This window comes from Glycine soja, chromosome 9 (genome assembly GCF_004193775.1).
Source record: "Glycine soja cultivar W05 chromosome 9, ASM419377v2, whole genome shotgun sequence".
Classification (NCBI taxonomy): Eukaryota; Viridiplantae; Streptophyta; class Magnoliopsida; order Fabales; family Fabaceae; genus Glycine; species Glycine soja.
This window is the reverse complement of record NC_041010.1, coordinates 17,244,271-17,268,759: the sequence shown is the minus strand read 5'-3', so window position 1 is coordinate 17,268,759 and position 24,489 is coordinate 17,244,271. Positions and strand designations below refer to the sequence as shown.

The following is a 24,489-nucleotide window of genomic DNA, read 5'->3' as shown; positions in this document are numbered from 1 at the left end:
GGAGATGACAGTGAAATGCAACACCTAATGAGGCTCCTTGAACGTGACCAATACATTCATTAGCATAGATTGAAGAATGAAGATGTGGTGCGTGATTTGTTTTGGTGTCACCCAGATGCAGTTAAGTTATGTAACGCATGTCATCTTGTTTTTTTGATAGACAGTACCTACAAAACAAATAGGTACAGGCTCCCATTGCTTGACATTGTGGGGGTGACACCAACCGGGATGACTTTCTCTGCTGGGTTTGCATATCTGGAGGGTGAGCGCGTGAACAATCTTGTATGGGCATTGGAACGGTTTCGAGGCCTTTTTTTAAGAAATGATCGCCTTCCTGTTGTTATTGTCACAGACAGAGACCTAGCCCTGATGAATGCTGTGAAAGTTGTGTTTCTGGAATGTAAGAATTTGTTGTGCAGGTTTCACATAGACAAGAATGTGAAGGCAAAGTGTAAATCGCTTGTTGGTCAGAAGAATGCTTGGGACTACGTAATGGATAGCTGGGGTAACCTGGTAGATTGTCCTTCGGAACAGGAGTTCCCTGAGCACCTTCAAAGGTTTCAAGTAGCGTGTTCCCCGTGGCCAATGTTCATTGACTACGTATGTGAGACATGGATTGTCCCACACAAGGAGAAATTTATCTTGGCCTGGAGGAATAAGGTTATGCACCTAGGCAACACAACAACAAATAGGTATTTAAATGTTTTATTATATTAGTCAAGTTTCTTTTAATGATTTTTTGGAACATTATTGTTATTAATTTGTCTTCTTTGTTGTGTGTTTTAAATGTAGGGTTGAATCTGCTCATTGGTCTTTGAAGAGGATATTACAGAATAGCGTTGGAGACCTCTGTAGTGTTTGGGATGCAATGAACAACATGATGATGTTGCAGCACACTGAAATTAGAGCATCATTCGAAACAAGTACACATGTTGTTGGTCATGTTTTTAAGAAAACCTTATACAAGAGGCTTCTGGGAATGGTGTCAATGTACGCTTTAAATGAAATTTCTGTTGAGTTTGAGCGTGTACGTCATTTGAAAGACAATGTGTCTTCTTGTGGGTGTGTCTTGAGAACCACGCTAGGTCTTCCTTGTGCATGCGAGCTACAAAGGTATGAGGGTGGCAGCATCCCACTGGATGCAGTCCATATGTACTGGAGGAGACTTAATTTTTCAGACCAGGGGCTATGTGAGGCCGAAGTGAGCATCAAGGAAGAGATGGGTAGAATATATAAAAGATTCAATGAACTTGATGTTTGTGGGAAAGTTACTTTCAAGAGTAAACTCCGAGAATTTGCGTTTCCCGATGAGACCTCTATGTGTCCTCCTCCAACACAGGTTAAGACGAAAGGTGCCCCGAAAAAGGTAATGAAAAGAAGCGAAAGATCGACAAAGCGTGATCCATCTTATTGGGAGTATGTTGATGTTTATCATTCGGTTCAAAACAGCAACACCTCAATCAGACCCAGTGCATCATCTTTTGCACCACCAAAGCCAGCAAAGATGATCCCCATGTTAGATCAATTTCCGCTATTTATGCATGGTTTCATTGAGGATGTTGTTGATGTGAAAGCGGATGGTAATTGTGGATATCGGTCAGTTTCCGCTTTGTTAGGTATGGGAGAAGAGTGTTGGGCCATGATGCATAATAAATTGATTAAAGAACTTGGCAAATGGTCGCAAGACTACATAAAGATCTTTGGTGGCACGGAGAGATATGAACAGCTAAGGTTGTCCCTACACGTGGATGGGTTATCCAAGGTATGTGTTTTATGCTTTTTAAAAATATAAGTAATGTTTACATGACTGACACGTGTATTTGTTATTTGATTTAGGTTAGTATGGACAAATGGATGGATATAACAGATATGGGATATGTAATTGCGTCAAGGTAATACTTGTATCATTGTCACGACAACAGAGCTTCACATTTTTTCCTCTCAGAAGTCGACCACCGGCCAATTCTGCTGCGCACCGCATAATATGCGTCGGCCATGTGTATGGCAGTCATTTTGTTCAGGTCCATTGCAAATTCGTTTACTCAGATAATTTCAATTATTGAATGTGTTGGTTTGTTTGTTTAACTTATTATTGTAATTTCACTTACAACAGGTTTTTCTGAAAGATCGTTGTCCCTTACCGCCTATGGCATTGTTGTGGTCAAGCAATGCGTATCTGGAGGCAAAACAATGGCCAACTGCATATGTAGGTAGAATGCAGCAATACTTAAGCCTAATGACAATTAATACAACACATGTAGACCTAAGCGGACACTGAACTTGTAATATTTATGTATGTATATGTACATTGGATTTATGTTCATGTAATTAATCAATTGTTCCGTGAATAAGTGTTACTGTGTCAAATTGTTATATTTGTGTTGAACTGAATGGTAGTTATATGTTTCTAATAAGCCGAAAACCAACTTTTTTTTATTTTTGGTGCCTTCGTTTGAGGTGCGATTCGATAGAACAGGGTGCTGCTTTTATTTTTTTGGGTTCTTGACGTGCAAACATGCCAAATAGCGGCCCTGGACAGTCTCAAGCGGCTCCCACATAATTTTAAAAAAAGCCCGAACAGGAGTACTTAGGCATGTTTCTAAAAGGCACAAATTATTTTATCTTCTTTATTTTATATATTCAAATGTCATTATAAATGTGACTCATGTGTGTGGTTTATATTTAAATTTCAAACAATATATTTATAGAGAGACAAACAAAAATCATAAATGATGTAAGTAAATGTGTTTTATGACATACATAAACAAATACAAAAATTAATAATCTAAGTACAATAAAAATATAAATCCTAATCTATGCGGCGTCTCTGGCGCGGCCTAAGACTTCCATCTGCGGTGTCGCCTCTAGCTCTCCTCAGACAACGAGTCATGCTGTCATGTAAGTCAGTGCCCTCAGTGACCATCCTGAGGTTGATGACCCGCTCCAAATCCTCAACAATCGCTCCTAAATCCTGAGCCATCCCCTGACATCCTTCACAGTGAACCTATCACAGTCAAAATAACAAAGTCAGTATCACATTTTAAAAAAAATTAAATTATGAAAAACTACAGAAGTTATGCTTACCACTGAATGCGTAGAGAGATCGGTCGCGACTAAAACCTCGGGGATGGGTGGCTCGACGAACTCCTCATGATGAGGGGGAGGCGGATGTCTCGGCGCAACAGTCTCCTCGGTCCGCGTGACGAATGGGTGCGATATCCGAAAAAACCACTCCATGTAGTCTGCCGCCACCTATCCAGGAACTACACAGAGCTCCCCTGAAGGCACCAAATGGTCTGGAAAATTCAGCCACCGGTCATCTATATCATCACCCGTCAAAGAATCACAAACCGGCGGCGGAGGGACCGTCTGAAGGTAGCCAAACTGTCGAAGAACCCGCCAGTGATGGGAAGGTGTAGCCTCCTCATGACTGACCTCAAGAAGCTCCGTCAGTAGATGAATGGCGTCTGAAGTAACAAGCGACTCGAACGTATGCAGCGCGCTAGTGATGGGAAGGTGTAGGAGTGACGCCACGTCATCCAATGTGGTCGTCAACTCGCCTACTGGCAGGTGGAACGTGCTAGTCTCGCGATGCCACCTCTCGACGAAGGCGGATATCAGTCCAGGATTAGTGGTGATAACAGACACCTGATCAGTGGACTCAATCTGGTGCCAGCAATCAACCCTTCGATCTCAGGCACTGGTCTCCCAATTTTATCTACTTTTCTACCGTGGGAGACCAACTTCAGATCGGGTCGTTCCTAAATTGAATAACAATTTACAATAACATGTATATAAAAAACAATCCAACTACAAATAATTTTTATGTAATTAGTCAACATTAAAAACTACGTACCCGTCCACTCCAGATGTTGTGTGCGACATGCTCAGCAAATCGGTCAAAATCGATGGGTCGCGTGGTCCACCGGGGAAACCCTCATCTGCAGCAGGTGACCCCAAGCTCCCATCAGTAGCCACTCCCTCTATCTGAACAGCATCGGTGGCGCCTGTAATCTCTGGGGTGGCATCAGACACATGAGGAACATCCTCATGCAACTGAGGCACATCCTCAAGTCTCTCTGTCACGTCCTCACGCAGACGAACCTGTTGTCTACGTGCTGAAGCAGTAGGTCTGCGATGCAGAGGAACATCAGCCTCATGCGTATCCTCACTAATGCCTCTACCTCTACCAGCTCCTAACGCATGACCTAAACCTCGTGTTCTAACTATGATCTAAAATCATGAAGAACATTTATTTTTTCTGGTCAAATTAAATATTTAAATAATTGGTAACAAAGCTTTGTCATTACAAATTTGTTCAAACACATGTTTTGTATGTTTCTTAATAATTTGGTCAAATTAAGTTTTCAATGTTTCTTGACAGGTTGCAGCCTATTAGATTAGATTACACAAATTTCTTTTCAATATCAAAATAAATTTAGAAACAGAAACTTTGTTTTCTTGTCTCATATTTTTTCTTAATTACAAGTGTAGCAATAGTCTAATAGTTGTATATTAGTATCCTAACTTACCTTTTTTTTTCTTAACCCTCTCATTCATCAGGGAAAAAGAATCCTAACTAATCCACATAATTTATGCAGTGTATACAGTCATTTATACATCCTAACCAAATGACAGCAAATAACAATTCAATTTAGACATCCTAACCAAATGAAAGCAAAATACAATAGGTGATGTATCAAAATTAGGGAGTTTGTGTAAGTTAAATACCATATACACTTTGTAATAGCAAATAAATGAAAAATAATAATTACTAATATCATTAAATTGGTGGTTCAGACAAAATTTTCAAAAAAAATAACCAAAAATCACAAAAACATGCTCCGCGGAAGACGTTTCGAATGTTCTTCCACGAGAAGGAAAACTTGCCTACGGAAGAAGTTCCACCAGTTCCTCCGCGAGCAGGAAATGTTGCCTGCGAAAGAAGGTTCCGCAGGTTCTTCCGCGGGATCCGCGGAAGACATAGTTCTTCCATTGGAGCCCACGGAAGAACCTCCGGAACCATCTTCCGCTGGATCCAGCGGAAGAACCTTCGGAACCTTCTTTCGCTGGAACGCGCGGAAGAACCTTCTCCCCTTTCTTCCGCGGGTTCCCGTGGAAGAACTCCTTCTTCCACTTCAATATCCAACTGCCCCTCCCACATGCGCGGAAGAAGGTTCTTCTCGCGGAAGAACCTTCGTCTTCAACCTCAGCCACCACACATCACTCGTGTCGTCTATCCTACGGCCATTAACGCTTCCAAATGAAGACACAAGGTTAGAACACTAACCTGAATGGCGGAAGAAACGAACAAAGCTAGTCAATGGAGGATGCCAATACTTGTGGAGGAGAAGGGAACCAAATTTCAAAGCGCGGAAGAAGAAGCTTGCCATTGTATACACAGAAGACGAACCTTTTTGGAAGGAAGGAGAAGAACGAAACCAAGGAAGAAGGAAGAAGAAACTTGCGGGGAGGTTGTTGGGTGCACGGGAGAAGAAGGAAACCACGGAAGAAAACGTTTTTTAAAGTGGAAGAAGAAGAAAATGTTTTTTTAAAAATATATTAACTTTTATTTTTTAAATGAAGGGCATTTTAGGAAGTTCATTCAATTGCTGGGTGCACCTAGCAACAGCCGAACAGGTCTTGCCCATCTTGACTTCCTGTATTGGGTAGTTTTGGACTTTCAGACCCAACTTCTTGTAAATGGTCCTTTGCTACAGACAGGGCCATATCAATCTTCTTGTTCTTTTTTTTCTTTTTTTTCATGGGTTTCAGACGATATACACCCCTATGCCTTTGTATCTTCTACTTTTATATATTCTTGGTATGCTTTATGTATGCAAGAGCATATGCAAGTTTTGTTCAACAAAAATAGTTTAATTTTGTCACACTTTCTTATGGTGCTTAACAAAAATCTCCGCCTCTGTCAAATTTAAACCATTGACTATTTTGTGTATTCCTTATGATCCAACTTCTACATAAAAAAATATTATGTGGGAAGATGTAGCTATATCAGATATATTAAAAATAATGTACCCAAAATTATTAAACTTACAAACATGATTGCAAGAATAATTGAGCATATGCATAAAGACGATTAAGATGATTTGTCCGTGAACAATTTGCTATTGTTTGGTCAACCTTATCCAAAGCATGATAGCCTCTGAAGCAATATTGTTCACTTCTTTGTGGTTGGAAACGGCAAAGGATCACTTGATTTTGTTGGATGACTGGCTTAGTCTGTTTGGCATGAGAGCCTGGATAGCACTGGCTAAGAAGGAGATCAAGTATGAGTACAAGGAAGAGGATCAGATGAACAAGAGCCAATTGCTTCTGCAAATGAACCCAATTCACAAGAAGATCCCAGTTCTCATCCATAATGAGAAACCCATTTGTGATTCCATCATTATTGTTGAGTATATTAATGAGGTTTGGAAGGAGAAAGTTCCTTTCCTACCCTCAGACCCTTATAAGAGAGCTCAAGCCAGGTTCTAACTTGATTTTGTCAATAAGAAGATAAGTTTTAGTGCCTAATTTTGAATGGTTTTAACATCGATCCAATTTCTTCTTAGGTAAGAATACATCTTGATTCAAAATTGTCTTTTTTTATATTGTTTTTTACTTTTTGTTGGATCAAAAGTTATCAAGGATTAATTAACAACATGATGGGTGATAAATTTTTAGGACAAAACTTACATATATGCCAAAAAAAATTGAGCAATACTTGAGTCAATTATTTTGTACTTGTATTATCAAATTCTCAAATTAGAAAAGGATATTTAAAAGTTTTTTTTTGTTAAATTAGTATGATACATCACATCATGAAGGAGTTAGTTACATCATATTACGAAGGTAAATATACTAATACTAATTCATTTTCATTGGTTAAAAAATGAAATGTTGGAGATCTGACACCGATCAGTAATGAGGAAAAAATAATGTATATAAGTAGTGGCAACTATCATTTTACTAATCGATTTTGTAGGATTGAGTAAGTTTAAACTTATTATTGCAAAATGGTATCAGAGCCTATTCTAACGAGTGTTGTTGGACCTATCGTAACACCCACTATGGGGTCACTATTGAACAAGACACAGATGTCTAGTCTTACAAACTTCATGCAAGAAATATCCAATCCTCAGTGTGAAGGATGTGTGTTGAATATCTTACATCGACTAGTGATAAGTCCAAAAAAGTATATATGAGCAGGAGGAAATCCTCACCTTATAGGTCAATGTGTAAGAGTTGAGTTAAGCTTAAGCCCACTATTCTAACTAAAAGTAATATATTAATAATGATTCATTTTCATGTGTTAAAAAATGCTTGTTGGTGATGTTGCGGGGAGGATATGGGCTGGAAAGAGAGAAGAGATTGAAGTGGCAAAGGAGTTAGTAAAAGGCTTAAAGGAATTGGAGAAGGTTCTTGGAGGCAAGCCTTATTTGGGATGACACATTTGGGTTTGTTGACATTGCTCTGTTTGACAAAATTAAATTTGTTTGGATGATATTAATCAAAAATACTTTTGCATGTGTAATTACTAAAAAGGATATGAAGTTTATAATATAATGCTAATTATTTTTCTATTTCATTTCAATATTTTTTTTAAGATGAACTTATTTTACACATATCAAGAAAAAATAATAAATAAATAAATAATAGAGTAACAATTTTATAAAATTAACCTTATGTCATGATTAATTCATTTATGGATTTTATTGTTCATCATTAATAATATAAGGGATATAAATGTAAAAGGATAATTGATGTTACATTAAAAAACCAAGATGATAATTATTTTAGGATAATTTTTTTTCTCATAAATGACAATTATAATGAGATGAAGGGAATAAAATAATATTTCTATTAATTATTAAATAAAACTTATATTTATAACATAACAATTGAAAACTTATGAAATTATACAAGAACAAGTCACTTACTAGAATAACAAAAACTAAAATCCCAATAAATTAACGTTGACAAATCTATCCCTAAAAAAAATTAGTTTTCAAAAATGTAAAAAGTGAGACAAATCCATCACACCTTCAATTATACAACATACGGGCAGATATATTTAGGAAATATATAAACTTAATTAGTTAACATCAATAGCAAGACACATACCTCAACAACACATTAGAGTTAGAAGTTTCTTATTTTATTATTACATGACTTGAAAGTATGATTTGTCACTTTTTCTTTGACGTCTATTATAATTATATAGGTGGTCACTAAATGGACGTCTATTATAATTATATAGGTGGTCACTAAATGAGCAATGAAACTATAAAGCATCATAGTTCTGATTGTTAGACCTCTCATGTTTATTTTTTCCTACTTGTTGATGATCTATTTAAGATTTAAAAAACTGATTTTTTATTTAAGGACCTATCATTGCCTTGCCTCCCCTTGAGTCTTGATTCTTTTGTGATAAGTTAATATTATAAATATAATTATAATACATTATAATAAATATTTGTAATAACAAAATAAAAAATTTCGAAGTCAAATGTATTGTTGGTGCATATATTTTGTTATTAATGTCCACTAATTAGATTTATACATTTTGTGAATATATTTCTCAATAAGTTATATAATTAAAGGACAAAAATATCAATAAATTGTTAAGTTAAGGACGTATTTGTAAGTAACTTTAGTCTCTAGGTCCACGTGAGCATCAATTTTGTGACATTTTTTTCCCTACGTATCACGTAGACAAGTTTCCTAATGTTAACAAACGAAGTAATTAGTAGGACGAATAACTCTCATTTTTTACACTTTCGAAGACTAAATTTTGATTTTTCATCTTTCAAGGAGAAATTTGTCAGCACCACATATTTTTATGGACAAAAATGACTATTTGCAAAAAAAAAAAAAAAGAATTAACTGTTTTTCATTAAATTCTCCAAACTGAAAACGGAAGTTTCAAAAGGAACCCCACCTTGCATCCGCATCAAACTCTGTTTAGAGTGAAACCTTGGTCAAAAAATGACGTTTGGAGGCAACTAAACATGATGCACAACTGAGTTTGATAATCCAAAAGCATATTGGAAGAGCTCCAACGTTGAACCAAACATGCACTGAGTCTATTCCTTCAAACTTTTTGGGGCAGGAGAATGTCGAGGAGGAACATTGTTGCAGTGTTAGACTTGGTGTTAATCTAAGGAATCCAGTGGAATAAAACAGAAACTTCAATAAAATTTCTTATAATTTTGTTATCAAGTCTTCAAAACAATCACGTGGACATTTTATAAAATTCCAAAACATATTTAAACTATTGATAAGAGTTGAGAAGATGAAATTTCAGTTAAAACCATACCTCTACGGAAGATCATTTATTTTGAGCAACCTTCTTTTATGGACAGTGAAGCAAAAGAAAACTTTTTCAGACAAGGAGCGATTTTGATATCAAGGGCACGCAACCCTCTATACAAAATCAGATTCAGCCGTGTGCTAGTCCAATAAAAACAACTAATAGAAAAGAGATCTATAAATATTAAAAATCTACATTGTTGTTCTAAGAATATACAATGCATCTTCACAGAATATTTGTAAGCTAGATCACTTCAAAGGCAAACTCGACAATTCTGAGATGATTCGTCAATAAAACCTGACATTATAAAACAAAATGATAAAGATTGTTCATGAAGTGGCAACCGATCCATCAATCTTGAAACACAAGCACCGACCACAATAAGTAGAAAGCAAAATGTTCAACAATGAATATTGGAACATAATAACATGTGACACAAGTTTTACAGAAGCATACCTTGAAAAAATAAACTTCATTCGATGAGAAGAGGTAGAGCAGAATGGATTGATGATGGATTTAGATCTGATAACAGTCAGTAAAAATAATGCATCAGAATAAGCAATCAATCAACATTAATTATTCTATGGGTGGAAAAAGGCAGAAGATAAGTGCCTACCTCCAGATTCATTTTGGAGCCAATCTTGGGTGCATATCAAAGCCTCTCGTGTGTCTGGGTTTAGTGAACTACGAGAAGAATCTAGCACTCTGCCCCCAGTGCTAAATGCCAATTCTGGTGCCATAGTTGACATTGGAGTCCCAAGAACGTCACGTGCCATCATAGACAAAATTGGGTACCTTGGCATGTGGACTTTCCACCAGTTCAATATGTTAAAATCAGAATTGCGTGGAAAGATTGGTTCCTCTAAGTACTTGTCTAAGTCTGATATCATAGACTGACCCTGTGATGTCTCATGAAGGAATCTGTCAAAGCCTTTTAGCCTATCTCTGGAACTACAACTAGTACTAGGTAAACTGCTGCCAGGCAAGGCCGAGCCTTGATCAATCATAGTTGAACAGATAGAATACACATTAAAAAGTTCTTTGATACCATCAGAAACTTCCTTGATATGCTCCAGAGCAGTGCTACCATAAATTAGGGAGAAGTAGTACTCAACCAACTTCATTTTAAACCGAGGATCCAGGACTGCAGCTACAGCTAAAGGTAAACTGCACTTGCTCCAGTACCTGTCAAATTTGTCTTTCATCTTCAAAGCCATGGAACTAAGAAAATTATCTGAACTTCTGCACCAGTCAATTAATTGAATATGGACATCACAAATCTCAGGGAAGTATATATTCGCTGTAGGAAATTTGTTGCCTGAAAATATATTCATAATTTCAACTAAAAGTTTTAAGTAGCCAGTAACAGAACTAGCCCATTCCCACTCTTCATCAGTTAGAGTTGATGAATAGGAGGGATCGTGTTCTTGGAAAAGAGAAAAGGCAGTCCTGTATTCTAGTGCAGTTTCAAGCATGAGATACGTAGACTTCCACTGAACTGGAAAATCAAGAAATAAGAGGTTTTGAGTGTTAATCCTAGCATGTTGAGCAATTTCATTAAATTTTCCTTGCACTACTTGTGAACTTCTAATATATTTGATGCTCTCTCGAATCTTTTGGATCACCTCATGTAATGCGTCCATGGCATCTTGAGCAATGGATTTTATGAGATGTGCTGCAGAGCGTATATCAAGTAATTGCCGAGTACTTAAAAAAGGCCTTTTGTCAGAAACTCGCTCCTTGATTCTAAGAGTGATGTCATCATTGATGGAACAATCATCAAGTGTCAAGGCAAAAAGCTTGCAGTCAATATCCCATTCATTGAGACATTTGATAATCACTTCTGGAAGTAAGTCTTCAGTATGAGAAGAATCAAGTGTGACAAAGTTCAGGAGTTTCTTCTGTAATGTCCATTCCTCGTCAATGTAATGAGCAGATAGACACAAATACAAAGAATTTTCTGTTGAAGACCATGTTTCAATTGACAGATTAATCCTACCATGTAGTCTGTTTATCATATCAAACACTTTTTCTTTCTCCCTCCTGTAGATATCTATACAAGAAATCTCTACAGAACTGTTTGGCGTGAACTCAAAGAGAGGCTGGAGGTTCTTCACAAAGACCTTGAATCCTACTTGTTCAACCAAGCTCAGTGGGTATCCATGTAATATGATCATGCGTGCAAGATCAAGTTGACTCCTTTCCTGATCAAATTTACTACTTCCGAAGTTAATGATTTCATCTTTCTTATGCTCAGGTTCAAACTTGATGATTGTTGGCTTTATATATTCTTCTTTCCTCTGACCTTCATCAAAACCTATGTTTGCTAGGCTGATGGTATTATCTTTTTTCCTTCTCTTTGCTGCAAGTAGTTGAGACACATCAAAGTTTGATCTTTTCAGACACCGCATCAAGTGATTTCTCAGATGAGTAGTTCCACTGTTACTTGATCCACTAAGTTTCTTGTTACAATGCACACAAACAGCATAGCAGATGTCTGCCTTTCTAATCCTTTCAAAGTGATTCCAGACAACAGATGTCAGCCTTTTAGGTTTCTTAGTACCCGAATCATTTGATATTTCCATCGCATAGGCTTCAGATTATCAACACCCTGCACTTTGCACAAAACTAAGTGATAAGTCATCACCCCAAAAATTGCAGGACAAAAAAAATGACAAATTGGTGGATTTTTTGCCAACCGCCATAGGCAATTTGCGAAGGGAGGCACCCATAAGGCGCAATGGTGTGATTATACGGCGGGTGATAACACTGGCTGGGTAGAATAAAATCAGAAGTTGATGCCAGTCTCACCCTCCTCTGAATAAAGGACGACTCGAGCGCAAGGCTCCCGCCAAGTGGGGTTTGGGGAGGGTAAATATACACAACCTTACCCTGCAAGCAAACTGTTTCTAGGTTTGAACTTATGACCTCTATGTCATAAGGCAGCAACTTTACTGTTGCGCCAAGGCTCACCCTTACTCTTCTTCCATGAATTAGACAAAGAACTAGAGGGATCAACCATAGCTTTTGATAAACTCACTCAATTTTTGCAAATACAAACTGGCAAGATCACAAGACCTTAAAATCCCAAACCAGCTATGTTCCTATTACTGCAAGGTTTTAAATTGCAAGCCGCATCACATGATGCAGCTCAATAATCTCGATTGCAGCATTTAGAGCCGCATAAGGCTGTGATCACGAAATGAATCAGCCGCAATTGGCCTACGTACATGAGTCCAAACCACAACTGTGATGATCACAATTACAACTGCAATTAAAAACCATGCTCAAATTTAAAGACATAACCTTAAATCTTAGCACACTCCTCAGCAAAATAAAGCAAGAACCATGAGTATAGGTCAGAATCTATACATATCTTGACTCACACCAACTTAACCTTAAATATACATCAAAGCCACAGTTAAGAATCGAAGGGAATAAAATAAAATAAAGGCAAAATTGTGCATGCCTGCAATTTAAAACCATGGACTGCCACAATTTTGCCATCCATAAGGAACAAAACCTCTCTAAATAAAAGCATTTTTTTTTTTTTGCAATTTAACGCAATTGCGATTAGTGAACCGTCAAATAACGCAATTGAGAGTTCAAAGAAATGGGAAAAGCAAGAAAATTGAATTGGAGAGAGAGAGAGAGAGAGAGTCTTACTTGGAGAGAGAGAGAGAGAGAGAGAGAGAGAGAGAGAGAATGGTGGTTGCGGTGTTAGAGACTGATCGGAGGGTCCGATAGAAAATGATGGGGTTTGGAGAGAAGGGAAAAGGGGAGAGAGAGGGAATCCGATGATGATGCGTGTTTGGACTTGGATTGGATTGGATCCGATTCCGATAGGTATACCCAAAATGGGTGTTGGTGGTGAAAGAGAATTCGAGAAGAGATAAACGAGTGGGTGGGTCACAATCTCGGGTTTGGTTGATTCTGTGTTTCGGGTTGGGTTGGCTAGTTGGTTTTGGTTGGTCGGTTGAATTGGACGTAGGGATGGAAATGAGTTGAGCCGTTTGTCAAGGGTCTATGGTTTTAAGGCTTGGCTTGTTTCCTATAAAACCCAAACTCAAGCTTTTTAGATAAAAAGGTCAAAACCAAACTATAAAAAAAAACTTGTTAAGCTTGACTACAACCAGATTAATACTTCCAAAGAAAAGAATGTTTTGTAAAAACATTTTCAGACAATTTAAATATTTTTATTTGTCTATATTAGTATAAATCATCTCTAATCCATATATTTTTTAATATTATGCGTTTTTTTTTTCATTTTCTTTTGATATACTTTGTGTTTAAATAAGTTGAATTCAATATGATTTTGTTTATCAATTATTTTTGGATTTGTACATTACTTATACGAAATTTTATAAGTTTTCTTTTTTAGTTATTATTTTACTAGGTTTTAAAACAATTAATTAGTTAAAGACGTCTTTAAGCAGGCTTTTAAATAGGCTCGTAGGCCAAGTTAGGCTTTTATGTAAGCCAAGCCGAGCCTTTAAAAAAAGCCTATGACATGTAATGAGCCAAGCTCAAGCTTTGCGTATTCAACTCAAGTCTAGCTCAAGCCTAGTAAAGCTTAGCTTGGCTTAGTTCATTTCCATCCCTAATTGAACGTACATAAGTTGGAATAATTGAACTAAAAAAAAACTTAAATATGTATATTTTTTCATGTCAGCGCTTTTTTATTTTTTTTCATGTAAGTTTATTTTTTTAATTTTTAATTTTTATAAGTTGAGGTTATTTCGATTTTGATCCTGATAAAATATGTTTTTTAATATGATTCCATTATTTTTACTATTTTTTTTACTTTAAGTTGTCTTTATTTAATCAAACCAAAACTAATGACATTCGATTAAATTTGTACATAACTATTGAACTGATAACATTTATCCGAATAAATTAAGTAAACTTGAGTTCCTCTGGAGACAAGCTCTTTTATAAATGTGAAACCTACAACAACAATTGGTACGCTTGCCAAAAGTCCTCACAGATAGCAAGAAAGAAAGTCATGGTACCTGGACAATGGCTGCTCACGACACATTACAGGTGAAAAGTCTATGTTCCAATCCCTAAGCCCTACGTTTGGTGGAGTGGTCACTTTCGGAGGGAATCAAAAATGTCTAATAACTAGTGTAGGTAAAGTCTGTATTTCTCCCTATCCTCCTATAGGTAATGCTTTACTTGTTAAAGGTTTGAAGCATTATCCGTTGAGCATAAGTCAATTATGTGACATTGGATACAATGTCACCTTTAACAAGGATATGTGTATCATCCAGAACAAGGACAACTCTTCACTCTTCTCTACAAAGAGACAAGGAAATCTTTATAAGATTAAACTTGGTGATCTGTCAAGTTAAAAGGTGTCATGCTTACTCTCAGTCAAAGAGGATCACTTGGTATGACATAAAAAGCTTGGTCATGCTAGCTGTCATACCCTAATTTCGTCCGGGGACCATTGTTTGATAGCATGCGACCCTCGCTTGACCGCTTCGAGGTACTTAACACCCATCTTTAGGCAATCCATGGAGTTTCGCGACATGCCGAAAGTCGAAAGGAAGCATTGTTGCGCAATCCGTAAAGTTCTGCAACATTCCAGAAGTCAAAGAAGGGATTGTTGCGTAGTCCGTAAAGTTTTGTGACATTACGGAAAGAAAACAAGTATCGTTATGTAATTCGCAAAGTTCCGTAACGTTACGGAAAAAGATTCAGCAAAAAAGGCAAAGGGGGTGTATTTAGTAAATAGGGTGTGCAAATAGCAATTAGGCCCACTTGGGCCTTCCAGGATGTTCCAACAGAAGGCGGTGCCTTCTGGTGGGAGCAACCCAGCTCGCCTGGGCGAGCTGGGCGGCAACCACCTCCTTCTTTTCCCCTATAAATAGGGGAAGGAGGGCAGAGCAAATTCATTCAACCCTCCTGGTATCTGAGATTCACTTAAAATTAGTGAAAAAATTGTTTCCGTGAAGAAAATCCAAGCCGAGCCGCTTCTGTAACGCTTCCGAGACGTTTCCGTGGGCGATTTCGTGAAGATTTTCCACCGTTCTTCATCGTTCTTCGTCGTTCTTCGGTCTTCAACTGGTAAGTTCCCAAACTCGAACCTTTCAATTCATTCTATGTGCCCTTAGTGGTCCCCACTTGTTTCTCATACTTTTGTTTTTATTTCATTTGCTTTCCGTACCCCCTTTTGACGTGCTTTAATCATTTATTTAAGTCATTTTCTCACCTGATCAAAAATAAAATAAATTTACACCGATCATTTGAGTTGTAACATCTTTTAATCTCTGTTAGAATAAAATCCGACCGATCTTTCACGCCGTAACCACGTTTAAAACCAAAAACAGGCAAAATAATAATATAATAATCAAAATATCTTTGAATAAAATAATCAAAAAAATCAATCGGACGTTTTTCTTTGAAAGTTTTCTTGAATGAATTGACTAATAACCAAAGTGAAACTAAAGCTAAAATCAACTCAAAAATCAAGCTTTATCCGCAAAAATCACTAAAAACCGTTTTAAGGTCCAAACGCCTTAAAATAGTCCTCTTTGCTTTTATCGGTTAATATGGACCATTCAAAAGTATAAAATCTACATGTAACTTTATCGCTTTTGCAAGAACTACGTAGGTTTGATTTCATCATCGCAATTGAGGATACATAGGAGCAAAAGCCCCGCTTTTGTCGACCATCCCAAGAGATCGTTAATGGTCCAATGCCTTAACGTTTCTCTCCTGTCAAAAACCAAGAGATCGTTAATGGTCCAACGCCATAACGTTTCTCTCCTTTCAAAATCAAAAGATCGTTTAATGGTCCAACACCTTAAATGACCTTTTGTTCAGTCAAAATATATCTTGCAAAAAAGATAAAAACAACTTAACCAACGTTTAGTTCTCAAAGAACTACGTAGGTCTGATTTCCTTATCACAATTGAGGAATACATAGGAGCAAGGGAAACACCCTTGTCGACCACAAAAAGATAAAAAATACAAAAGGCATAAAAAGACATAAAAAACGTAAAAGGGAAAATAAAACAAATTGAAGTCATGTTTGCACACTTGATTAAAGGCTGTCGTCCCTTGTGACGGACGCGTGGAGTGCTAATACCTTCCCCGTGCATAAATACAACTCCCAAACCTTTCACACTCAAAGTTCGTAGACCACAACTTTTTCGGTTTTTCCGACGTTTTCCTCGAATAAACGTTCGTGGTGACTCCGTGCATTTTCCTCCCATGGAAGACGCACTCGTGAGCCCTCGCGTCACCCTCCCGCCGAAGGGTAGGTTGCGACAGTTAGCGACTCCACTGGGGAATATTTTTAGAGAGTTAGGCCTTCTAATCTTGTGCAATATCATGACTTCCTCTTTTGTCGGTTTCCTTTTATTTCTCTTACGTTCTTGTATATAACTCTTTGATGCTTTTAGTGTGTTTTTGAAATGTATGCATGAGATAGATATTTATTCATTTGATGCACACAAACACCAACACTATTTGTACACACGGTGAGTTGAAAAGGGGCCCTATACCCGGGTCCATGGGAACATAAGGAGTGGAGGTGAATCTGTGGTCATGCTGGGTCTCCGACTTGCTTGATAACTGTGAACCCTCGTCTAGAGTTTTTTTCTTTGATAACATATTGTTGCTGGTAGTCCCTACTGCCGAAATATGTTTTTCGAAGGGGATGATACCTCTAGAAACCGTCAAGAGAGATATGACCACCTTGGGAATTATCACTAAAAGCCTTTTAGTTCCTCCCATTTAGGTCCCTAAAATAGGGGCACGAAGCGAACACGCTGCGTGCCTTTTAAACATTGCCATGCATATAACCTAAATGTCATGTATACCTTTGTTGTATGATTATTTGAGGATATTTCCATCTTGTGTACATCCCCCTATTGCGCTTTTGTGCATCTGCATCATGTCGTCACACATGCATTGTATGTTGGTCTCATCTTTTGCCACGGGAAGCCGGAAGGTCCATATCACCTTCTTAACTGCACACATGGGGCACTGCACCCCCGAATGCGCAAGAAGAAATGATTTTCCGAGCTCTCGTGTCCGTAAATGCATTCATATCATGCATCGCATAAGCATCTCTTCATAGCATCATAATGAACATATCGTTCCTGCATTTGTCCGTTATCGTATTCCAGCATCACATTTTGCATGAGTCATTGCATCATCATGCATATGCGTTCAACATACTTTTTGTTCTACAAACTGCATACCTTTTGTTTTCATGTTTGCTCATGCATGATCCTTGCATTTTCCTCTACAAAATGAAAACAAAAAAAAAAGGAAGCATGAAAATTCAAGCTGCATTCTTAGTTGCATATGTTCGGTACCATGAGCCAACCATGTTGGGATCATAAACCCGTTTCACTTAAAAACAAAATGATTGAACATGGTACCTAATGCATGGTTAACTAAGAAAAAATGTTTCTTCGGGGATCTCAATTTCATAATTACATTTGCCATGCATAGCTTAAGTATGCTCGAGTCATTCATCTCTGTGAAATGTTGTCGAAGTATTGGTGATCAAAATTGCCATTCCTTGGGTTATGGGGTTGAACCAAGCTCATGCTTTTACGAAAAGGTTCATCAAGTTAAGTTGAAGTATGGAAGTAACCATCTTGCAAAAAATTGGGGCAAAAGATGGATCGAGTTACATCGCTGCTCCGTCTACTACCAAACACATTTAGGACTGTTGATGTCCCTGTTACTTCCAGTTTCACTTTGACCAAGATGTCATGGACCATGTTGAAAATCTAAATTGATTCAACCCCATGTCCTGCGTAAAAATTCGCTATACTTCAACTGTGTATCATTTTCATACATCCATGCTTCATTGGTTGCATTGCTCATTGCATTCTTTCCTTGAAAAAAACGAAGTTAATCATTGTTATCAAAAAGAAAAGAACACGCTTTACGACACCCTTACCAAACCTGTGCTAGAGCTAGAGTAATGGGTGAAGTAGAGGAGGTGCAAGAGCAGATGAAGGCCAACATGGAGGCCATGAAAGAGCAAATGGCCACAATGATGGAGGCCATGATGAGCATGAAGAAGATAATGGAAGCCAATGCGGTTGCAATTGCCGCTACCAGCGCTACTGCTGAGGAGGACCTGACTCCCCCATATGGCCTCAACCAAATAAATCATCCAACCCCTGATATGGTAGGTCTGGAAGGCAAAGAGTTGGGAGGTACGGGCGGCCCCCATTATGCGCAAATTCAAAACAACCACGTCTTCCCGCCATATGGCTTGCCTCCCAACTATACACCACCCAATGTGGCATACACTCCCAGTGAGGATGTCAATAACTCTACTCCCATACCCATTGAGAGCCGACAACCCTAAACTGATCATGCACCTATCTCTCAAACCATGGGGGAGACACATGAAATTCCCCACCACAATCTAGCCGACTTCGAGCCTTGCCTCGGATATGCCACTGAAGGGCAAGCAGTTAGTGGTATACCCCTGCAAAACACTTTGGAGGGCCCTCAGTATCACCCATAACCACACCCATTGCATTCCACAGCGGGTAAAACCCCTCATGCTATGGCAGAAATGGGAAATTTTGATCATCTAGAGGAAAGCCTCAGGGACATTGAACGAGGCGAAGATTATGCCTTTGCTAACCTAGACGAGCTGTTCCTAGTACCCAATATCATCACCCCTCCCAAGTTCAAGGTGCCGGACTTTGACAAGTACAAGGGGACTACTTGCCCCAAGAACCAACCAAAGATGTATTGTCGGAAGATGGGGGCATACGCAAAAGATGAGGAACTGTTGATACATTTCTTCCAAGAAAGTCTTACTAGGGTAGCTATTACCTGGTACACTAACTTGGAACCTTCCTGAGTCCATTCTTGGAAGGCAGTATCAATACAATTCTGATATGGCTCCGGATAGGATGCAACTACAGAGCATATGCAAGAGGGGGCATGGATCTTTCAAAGAATACGTCCAAAGGGGGAAGTATCTGGCAGCCCAAGTGGTTCCCTCAATGACGGAGAAAGAAATGATAACAATGATAGTAGACACACTACCAGTGTTCTATTATGAAAAATGGTGGGTTACACACCTTCAAGCTTTGCTGACGAAAGGATCGAAGTGGGTCTAAAAAGAGACAAATTTAATCATCTTGCTTTGATGAATGCGAAAACTGGGGCAAATGAAGAGGGTGAGAATAAAGGACAAACCCATGCTGCGACTGCCATTCCTATACGGCCAAGTTTCCCACCAGCCCAACAATGTCATTACTCAGCCAATAACGATCCTTTTCCTTACCTACCACCCAGTTATCCACAAAGGCCATCCCTAAATCAACCACAAAGCCTGTCTACCACACTTCCAATGACGAACACCACCTTTAGCACAAACCAAAACACCAACCAAGAAATGAATTTTGCAGCAAAAAAAGCTTGTAGAATTCACCCCCATTCTAGTGTCCTATGCTGACTTGCTCCCATATCTACTCGATAATTCAATGGTAGCCATAACCCCAACCAAGCTTCCTCAATCTCCATTTCTTCGAGAATACGACTCGAATGCAATGTGTGCTTATCATGTAGTAGCCCCGAGGCATTCCTTTGAGCATTGTAGGGCCCTGGAGCATAAGGTACAAGGTTTAATTGATGCGGGCTGGCTGAAATTTGAGGAGAACCGCTTGTGAATCCTAACATTGACAACCGACACCACACATGGGGCAATTTTGAAAGCTATTGTTAGATGTCTCTAATGACTCATTAGGATTTTCAAATTTATGCCATTATTGTAAACCACAATTACAATGCTAAATAATATGGATAAATTGGACACCCTTGTCTCTCTCATCCTCTCGTAATTACATATTTGCTTCCACTGGAATGTGGGTGCAAGCCATTGGTTTGTTTTCTCAAGCGACCTGCGCTCCTGAGTTTGGACTTCCAAGACCGTTCAATCAAAAATTACTTGCGCTACACATTTGGTGAGGGTGTCGTAAAACGACGAGTAAAGCGAAAAAAAGGTTCAAAAAGAAAAAGGAAAAAAGCATTTGATTGACTGTGTTTTCAAGTAAAAATATAGACGTTCATGTGACCTCATTTTACAATTCCGAAAAGTTTGTCTTTTTTTAGAGACAAGTGGGTTATCAAGAATAGGATTCATTTGACTTAACCCGTCAACTGAAAAATCCTTCAACTATTTCTCGTCCTTGGAAAATTCTTTTTGCAAGAATCAACCACTTCTTTCATTCTTCCTTGCTACAAGGTTGTGAAAACAAAACAACGACGGATACCTCAGAGCCCTACACTGAGGCAATGAAAGACACCATGCATAAACCTCAAGCGAACCTAGGGGTAGATTAGAAGTTCTCACCCAATAGGTTCCCTGCTACAAGGTCATGACGAAAGACAACGATTGGTACCTCAAAGCCCTACACTGGGGCAATGAAAGGCACCATGCAAAAACCTCAAGCAAACCTAGGGGCAGATTAGAAGTTCTCACCTAATAGGTTCCCTATTACAAGGTCATGACGAAAGACAGCGATTGGTACCTCAAAGCCTTGCACTAGGGCAATGAGAGGCACCGTGCATGAGCCTCAAGCGAACCTAGGGACAGATCAAAAGTTCTCACCGGTCGGTGTTTTTAAATGAAAAAAAAGGGACAAAACCCTGGGATTTCAATGGATAGATTAAACATCAAATAGCTCCATTGTCGTCACTCCAAAATGGTCAAGCGACTAAATCAAATGGCACACACACTCTGAGGGAGTTCCCGGAGAGATTTGCAAAAGATAGGTGTCATACCCTAATTTTGTCCGGGGACTATTCCTTGATGGCATGCAACCTTTAATTGACCGCTTCAAAGTACTTGGCACCCTTTGTTGCACAATATGTGAAGTCCCGAGACGTGTCGGAAATCAAAAGGAAGCATTGTTACGCAATCTGTGAAATTCCGTAACGTGACGGAAACCAAAAGGAAGTATTGTTACGCAATGCGTGAGTTTCCGTAACTTTTTCAAAAGCTAAAAAAGAGTAAATACATGATCTGTAAGGTTCCATAACCTTACGGAAAGAAAATAAGTATCATTACGAAATTCGTAAAGTTTCATAACGTTACAGAAAAAGAATCACCAAAAAAGTAAAGGGGGTGTATTTAGTAAAAAAGGGGTGCAAATAGCAACCAGGCCCACTTGGGCCTTCATGATACTTCCTCCAGAAAGCGGTTGCTTCTGGAGGAAGCAACCTGGCTCGCCTGGGCGAGCTGGGTGGCAAGCTCCTCCCCTATTTTGCTATAAATCGGGGGAGGAGTGAAGAAGAAAAGGGTTCAGCCTTCTTGGCACTTCGTATTCACTTGAAATTGCTGAGGAAAATTGTTTCCGTGAAGAAAATCCAAGCCGAGGCGCTTCCATAACGTTTCCGTAACGTTTCCGTGGGTAATTACGTGAAGATTTTCAATCGTTCTTCGACATTCATCGTTCGTTCTTCAACCGATAAGTACCCCAAATCGAGCTTTTCAATTCATTCTATGTACTCGTGGTGGTCCCCATTTGTTTTGTATACTTTTATTCTCGTTTCATTTACTTTCCGTACCCCCTTTTGACATGCTTCAGTCATCTATTTAAGTCATTTCTCGCTTAATCAAAAAATAAAATAAATTTCCACCGATCATTTGATTTGCAATATCTGTTAATTTCTGTTAAAATGAAGTCCGACCGTTCGGTCATGCCGTAACCACGTTGAAAATAAAAAATGAGGTAAAATAATAATATAATAATCAAAAATACCTTTTAGTAAAATAAAGCGGAAAAATCAATCGGACGTTTCTCTTTGGGATTTCTCTTTCTTAATTGAATTGACTAATAACTAAAGTGAAACTAAGGCTAAAATCAACCCGCAAAGTCAAGCTCGTCCACAAAAATCACTAAAAAAAGGGATTTGAAAGTTCAATATCTCAGTTTTTCTTACCAAGTAAATGGATCATTTTTAAGGTCCAACGCCTTAAAATGATCACCTTCCAAGTAAAAAGAATCGCTTGATTCACCCTTAAAAAGAACTACGTAGGTCTGATTTCCTCTTCGATGGAGGGTACGTAGGAGCAAGAGCCCTGCTTTTGTCGACCTCAAAAAAAATAAAAAGAAATAAAAGTTAAGGTAACACAATTTCCACAATTCTAAAAATAAGGCTATTGTCCTTTGAGACAAACGTGAGAGGTGCTAATACCTTCCTTAAACGTAAATACAACTCCCAAACTTGGAATATTCTTTATGACCGGTTTCCTTCGGTTTTTCCGACGTTTTCCACAAATAAACATTGGTGGCGACTCCGCGCATTTTCCTCCTTTGGAAAAGGCACCCGTGAGCCTCGCCTCGCGCGTCCGCAAAAGGGCATGTTGCGACAATAGGATAAGGTTGCATGAATTATCACCTCTTTCAAAAGGACAGTCAATCTGTGTTTTCCAAAAATCAAAATCAAAATCACAAAATAGGGAAAGAATGTCATGAACATTGTACAACTTTCCATTGCATTGCATTGTTTCATATGAAGTCCGCATTTACCAAATTTCAGGACAAAGGTTGCATGCATCTGTATCCCTAAAAATCGTGTTAACTGCATAGATTTCCTACATCTAATGTCCAATCTTTTGAATTTGGGATGATCGGCCTTCTCAATGAGTCAATCTCTTGCTTTCTCATAAGGGTGGACCCTTGGGTACTAGTACCCTCACCTTCAGAGGACTACACGTCCTCGCCTTCAGAGGGCTACACGCCCTCGCCTTCAGAGGACTACATGTCCTTGCCATCAGAGGGTCGCGTACCCTCACCTTCAGAGGACTACCTGTCCTTGCCTTCAGAGGACTACATGTCCTCACCTTCAGAGGACTACACGTCCTCACCTTCAGAGGACTACACGTCCTCGCCATCAGAGGACTACACGTCATCGCCATCAGAGGACTACACGTCCTCGCCATTAGAGGACTGCATGTCCTCGCCTTCGTAGGGCTACACGCCCTCACCTTTAGAGGGCTACACACCCTTACCTTCAGAGGACTACACGTCGTCCCTTTCAGAGGGCTACGCGTCCTCGCCTTCAGAGGACTACACGTCCTCGCCATCAGAGGGCTATACGTCCTCACCTTCAGAGGACTGCACGTCCTCACCTTCAGAGGACTATGCGTCCTCACCTTTAGAGGACTACACGTCCTCACCATCAGAGGGCTACACGTCCTCACCTTCAGAGGACTGCACGCCCTCACCTTCAAAGGATTACACGTCCTCCTTTTTATAGGGCTACACGCCCTCGCCTTAAGAGGACTACACGTCCTCACCTTCAGAGGACTACATGTCCTCGCCTTCAGAGGACTACACGTCCTCACCTTCAGAGGACTACACGTCCTCGCCATCAGAGGGTTGCACGCCCTCACCTTCAAAGGGTTACACGCCCTCACCTTTAGAGGGTTACACGCCCTCATCTTCAGAGGATTACACGCCCTCGCCTTCAGAGGACTACACGTCCTCGCCATCAGAGGGCTATACGTCCTCACCTTCAGAGGACTGCACGCCCTCACCTTCAGAGGACTATGCGTCCTCACCTTTAGAGGACTACACGTCCTCGCCATCAGAGGGCTACACGTCCTCACCTTCAGAGGACTGCATGCCCTCACCTTCAAAGGATTACACGTCCTCCTTTTTAGAGGGCTACACGCCCTCGCCTTAAGAGGACTACACGTCCTCGCCTTCAGAGGACTACATGTCCTCGCCTTCAGAGGACTACACGTCCTCACCTTCAGAGGACTACACGTCCTCGCCATCAGAGGGTTGCACGCCCTCACCTTCAAAGGGTTACACGCCCTCACCTTTAGAGGGTTACACGCCCTCACCTTCAGAGGATTACACACCCTCGCCTTCAGAGGACTACACATTCTCACCTTCAGAGCACTGCACGTCCTCACCATTAGAGGGTTGCACGCCCTCGCCTTCAGAGGACTACACATTCTCACCTTCAGAGGACTGCACGTCCTCACCATCAGAGGGCTGCACGCCCTCGCCTTCAAAGGGTGACACGTCCTCAACTTCAGAGGGCTACATGCCCTCGCCTTTAGAGGACTATGCGTCCTCATTTTTAGTGTGCTTCATATCCACACCTTAAGAGAATTTAAGGTCCTCTGCCCTTAAATTCTTAACCGAGACTTGTGCTCCCGG

General features: G+C 39.4%; 2 protein-coding genes and 1 pseudogene across 2 annotated transcripts; 2 read left to right on the top strand and 1 right to left on the bottom strand.

Annotated features, from left to right (window-relative positions):
* Positions 1–228: 228 nt before the first annotated feature.
* LOC114368221 lies at positions 229–1,882 on the top strand. Its single transcript, XM_028325548.1, has 4 exons — positions 229–600; positions 893–1,201; positions 1,280–1,762; positions 1,868–1,882. Exons 1-4 carry the CDS (start codon positions 229–231, stop codon positions 1,880–1,882), a joined length of 1,179 nt encoding a protein of 392 aa, XP_028181349.1.
* Positions 1,883–6,153: 4,271 nt separating this feature from the next.
* On the top strand, positions 6,154–9,164 carry LOC114368220 (annotated as a pseudogene).
* A 156-nt stretch (positions 9,165–9,320) lies between these two features.
* LOC114367876 (zinc finger BED domain-containing protein RICESLEEPER 1-like) lies at positions 9,321–13,199 on the bottom strand. Its single transcript, XM_028325111.1, has 4 exons — positions 12,980–13,199; positions 9,930–11,924; positions 9,770–9,835; positions 9,321–9,610 (listed from the first exon to the last, which is right to left on the bottom strand). Exons 2-3 carry the CDS (start codon positions 11,896–11,898, stop codon positions 9,786–9,788), a joined length of 2,019 nt encoding a protein of 672 aa, XP_028180912.1. The 5' UTR covers positions 11,899–11,924; positions 12,980–13,199; the 3' UTR covers positions 9,321–9,610; positions 9,770–9,785.
* Positions 13,200–24,489: the final 11,290 nt, after the last annotated feature.

Excerpts from the sequence above, each read along its gene's own strand:
- LOC114368221 (XM_028325548.1), top strand. The coding sequence starts at position 229 with ATGACTTTCTCTGCTGGGTTTGCATATCTGGAGGGTGAGCGCGTGAAC. Across the intron at positions 601-892 it reads GGCCAATGTTCATTGACTAC|CACACTGAAATTAGAGCATC; the intron begins GTATGTGAGACA and ends ATGATGTTGCAG. Across the intron at positions 1,202-1,279 it reads AGGGGCTATGTGAGGCCGAA|AGTAAACTCCGAGAATTTGC; the intron begins GTGAGCATCAAG and ends GTTACTTTCAAG.
- LOC114367876 (XM_028325111.1), bottom strand. The coding sequence starts at position 11,898 with ATGGAAATATCAAATGATTCGGGTACTAAGAAACCTAAAAGGCTGACA. Across the intron at positions 9,836-9,929 it reads GCTCCAAAATGAATCTGGAG|ATCTAAATCCATCATCAATC; the intron begins GTAGGCACTTAT and ends GACTGTTATCAG.